Source organism: Echinops telfairi, unplaced genomic scaffold (assembly GCF_000313985.2).
Source record: "Echinops telfairi isolate 266 unplaced genomic scaffold, ASM31398v2 ScPeMD7_2;HRSCAF=8, whole genome shotgun sequence".
NCBI lineage: Eukaryota > Metazoa > Chordata > Mammalia > Afrosoricida > Tenrecidae > Echinops > Echinops telfairi.
The window spans coordinates 21,581,785-21,585,726 of NW_022103898.1; the positions used below are offsets into that span (position 1 = coordinate 21,581,785).

General features: G+C 54.6%; 1 protein-coding gene across 2 annotated transcripts in view; it reads left to right on the top strand.

Moving 5' to 3' along the window:
• APPL2 (adaptor protein, phosphotyrosine interacting with PH domain and leucine zipper 2) overlaps positions 1 to 3,368 on the top strand; it is a 62,816-nt gene extending 59,448 nt beyond the window's left edge. The window contains exons 19-21 of one of the 2 annotated variants that reach the window (XM_030885314.2): positions 1 to 140; positions 971 to 1,018; positions 2,199 to 3,368. The exon at positions 1 to 140 is cut by the window's left edge and continues 1 nt beyond it. In XM_030885314.2, the coding sequence (XP_030741174.1) occupies positions 1 to 140; positions 971 to 1,018; positions 2,199 to 2,333 (323 nt within the window). In that variant the 3' untranslated portion in view covers positions 2,334 to 3,368. The remainder of the gene's footprint in view (positions 141 to 970; positions 1,019 to 2,198) is intronic. The other variant, XM_045290219.1, reaches the window with a different exon arrangement.
• Positions 3,369 to 3,942: the final 574 nt, after the last annotated feature.

The following is a 3,942-nucleotide window of genomic DNA, read 5'->3' on the forward strand; positions in this document are numbered from 1 at the left end:
TTGAACTGGCCAGTGTCACCCAGTTTGCTGCTCATCAAGAAAACAGGAGGCTGGTTGGCTTCGTCACCCGCATGCCGGAGTCCACGGGAGAAGAGTCCCTGAGCGCGTACGTCTTTGAGAGCAACTCGGAAGGCGAAAAGGTCTCATTGTTTGTTCGTAACAAGACGCGGCCGGGTCTCGCTCCAAACAGCCCCCTTCTACGGGGGTTCGCCCTCTCCCTGGGCATGTGGCTGACTGGCGTGTGTGCCCATCCAGGATTCCGGTGATACCTCCTAGGCAGGCCCGGGAGTCCTTGGTCAGGTGCTTGATGACTAGCAGAAAGGTTGGTGGTTTGAAGCCACTTTCAGGCACCTCGGAGGGCACGCCTGGCAGTCAGCTTCCCAGTGGCCCCAGGCTTGAAGCCCTGTGGCGCCGTTGTGCACACGCACGGGGCTGCCATGGGTCAGACCCACCTGACAGCATCTCGCAGCAAAGGAAACTGACAGGGTAAACTCTCCCCTGGAAGACTACTCTTCAGCCGAAACGGGGTGAGGGAGAACGTAAAGGCAGCAAACCACTGCTTAGCAGGGAGAGCAGACAGTCACCTGCCTCAAACCCGTTCCTTGAAAAGAGGAAAGAAAGCCACAAGGAGTGGCTAGATCAGCGGGCCGGAGAGCAAGCCGCGGACGGAGCCAGCCCCTGGGGCGTGCAGCTCAGCCTGCTGCATTTGCGGTTTAGAATTCATCCAAAGAAGTCCATCCTCCTCCCAGTCGGCCTCTGTTCACCACTGTGCATCTGCAGGCGCAGGGTAGAAAGAAAGGTCCGGGCTTCGACACACCTACCTGTCGGGAGGCCAGGCCACCGCGGGCAGGAACTTTCTCAGTTATCCCTTTTGTGTTTGTTTGGTTTTTTTTTTTAATTTCTTTCTAACGTCCTTCATTCTTTTCGCCCCTTTCCAAACCCTGCTCTTCTGTTTGTTTGTTTTTTGCAGATATGTTACGCTATTAATTTGGGAAAAGAAATTATTGAGGTTCAGAAGGTAAGGTGCCTCCATCTCAGTGGCGGTTTAACAGCTAACTACTCAAGAGACTGCTATACATGCACTAAGCCTTCCCTCCCGAGAACCCGTGGTGCTCTTAGGCAGCATGGCCAGGTTAGAGGATCCCTGCTGAGCGTTCTAACCATGAGCCCATCGGCCACCCACTTCCCCAGCCCCTGATTAACACGCTAGAGTCGCATCAGACTGCTGCTGCAGCTGCTGCTTGCTCTTAACCCCGCGCCCGGCCTAGCTGCTCCTTCCTCTCAGAGTCTGAGGGTGCAAGCGCCGGGGCCTGGCTGTGTGCCTCCCGGCGCTCAGAAGACCAGCGTGACTGGTGCTACCAGGGAGCGTTTTAGAACAAGTGCACACAGGCCCGTCTCTCAGCGCGACAGCCGTGCTTTCCTCCCACCATTACCATTACAGAGTGCTTCGTTTGTATGGGGAGCCGGGAAGGAAACAGGACAGTGAGCCAGACCAGGTGCACCCCTGCACCCCTGGGCCTGCTAGCCACTAAGGGATGCCCTTGACCACCCGGCCAGCAATGTGGTCAGGGCCACTGAGGAACCCAGTGGTTTGAGGATTTTTTTTTTTTAGTTACACTGGAACATTAACATATACCGCGCAGCTCCTCTGTTAGGGCTCTGGTTCTTGGGGCGGGCAGGGAGACCAAGGACCAGCGTGAGGCAAGTGATGACGTGGGGGAAGAGCAGGCCTGTAGGTCTCAGGGTGTTCAGTGGCTGAGGTCAGGGGCTGGATAGCCGGCCTTTAGGCTGTGTGAGCTGAAATCAGCCAGCAGCCATGTGGCAATGAATGGGCACAGGTGGGTTCCAATAAAACTTTATTGACAAAAACAAGTGCTCCTAAGAGTTTGCCAATAGCTGGTATCAAGAGGGGAAAGATTTGTGAGGGAAGCGCACCCCCACCCCCACCCCCACCCCCTCGGGGCAGATAACAGTGACTTGCTCTGTAGCTGGCAGTTGGGCTGAAAAGCCGGCCTCCATTCTAGATGAGGGACTGTCATGTGGCCGAGGGCCTTCACTGGAGCAGGCAGGCCCTCAGGGCGCAGCCAGGCCCGGGGAGTGAGGCTAGGAGGCTTTGACGGAGAAAGCCGAGCCCCAGGATTTCAAGTGCGTCTGAAGCCGTGTCTTTCTTTCCTCTCTAAACTCTCTCATAACCTCAGGATCCAGAAGCATTGGCTCAACTAATGCTGTCCATCCCACTAACCAATGACGGGAAGTTTATCCTATTAAGTGACCAAGCAGATGACCATAACGGGAGTCCGCGTGGAAAGAGCGGCGCCGAGTCTGAAGCATAAACCCGCGCGCACCTTTGGGGGAAGAGCCCACGGGAAGGATGGAAGGGGAGCTCCTCCCCTAAGGGTTGTCCACTTCTCTGACACGCAGGCCCACTAACTGGTTTCAGAACGCCGCAGTCGCCCGGGGAGCAGACTCCCGGCCTTGACCCTGAGACGTGGGAGGGAAAGCGGAGGCGTGCTTGACGGCACATCTCCGCCCATCCGCAAATGTTGTCTTAGGTGCTCGGGGTAAGTCATCTTCTACGTCGTCCGTCGTCTCCGGCACTCGCGTTTTTAAAGCAAAACACAACAATGATGACGGAAAAAAAAACAACCCCGCATTATTCACTTCATTCGAATGTCATTTCTTTTCAGTCTCCTTTTCTAAAAAGTGACAAAAGCCTCGATTTGCGATTTGATAAACACTAAATATTTCCTATTAATATCTATTTTTGTATTCTACCTAATGAGCTTTAAGTGCCTGCCGTTCTGAAGGTCCTGTATTTATAAACCAGCTCTGCTCGTAATTGGACCTGTTAGCCTCTGGGTGTGCTGGTTTGGGGGGGCGGGGCAGTGGCTCACTCTGAGGCCCAAATGCGGACAGAACTCCAGGGCTGGTGGCCTTGGTCAGACGTCATGCAATAAATAGGCCGCGATGAGCCTGCTGCAAGAATCTTCCTTTGATGGTAGTAGACCAGCACTCAGAAGGTGAAGGTCCAGCAAGCTCCGAATGCCCTGCTGTTGGTGGGGCCCCTGTGGGCTGGGCGCAGCTCTCCCAATTCCCATCCCCTCTGAGCCAGAGCCAACCTTCCCAAAGGGGACCCATTTCAACCCTCACTGAAGCCCAGCTAGTCCCACATGCTCCCACCTGGTTCTTTGCCGCCGCCCCAGGCGGAGTTGGGCCCTGCCACCCTCCCACCTGTGAACCAAGCAACGACGGATAAAGATTCTGGATTGGTCCATGTGTTTAATTGTAACCACGTTCAGCAGAATCTCCTTATCTTTGTAATCGATTAGCCTAGCAGTACGTGCTCGCGAATAAAAACGACAAGTCTGCTTCTTTTGCGTTTGGTGGTGGTTTTCCAGAATGTCCCAGGAAGGAAGCCCACGTCAGTGAGTAGCGTTGACAGTTAACCCACCCACCCGCCCCACACAACAAGAGAAAGAGAAATTTCTTAGGGCGCCAGGAAAGCACCGTGGGGTGTGTGTGTGTGTGTGTGTGTGTGTGTGTGTGTGTGGGAGGGGTGTGCTCCCTGCCGTCCTGCTGTTCCCCATGAGCAGAGCCACGTGGTCCCGCTGCCACGTTGTTTAATAAGAGGTCCTCCTCCCCTTTTAGAACAGTGGGTGTTCAGAAAACAACTCTTGCCAACCCCAAATGGAGTTCATGTTCTAGAGTCCCGACGAAAACATGTTCTCGGAGATGTCAGGAGCGGGCCGTTGCCTGGGTGCCAGCTCACAGCCACCCTATAGAGCAGCGGTTCTCAAGCTGTGAGTCGCCACCCCTTTGGGGGTCAAACGACCCTTTCACAGGGGTTGCCCAATTCATGACAGTAGCAAAATGACAGGAAGTAGCAATGAAAATAATTTCATGGTTGGGGGTCACCACCACATGAACTGTATTGAAGGGTTG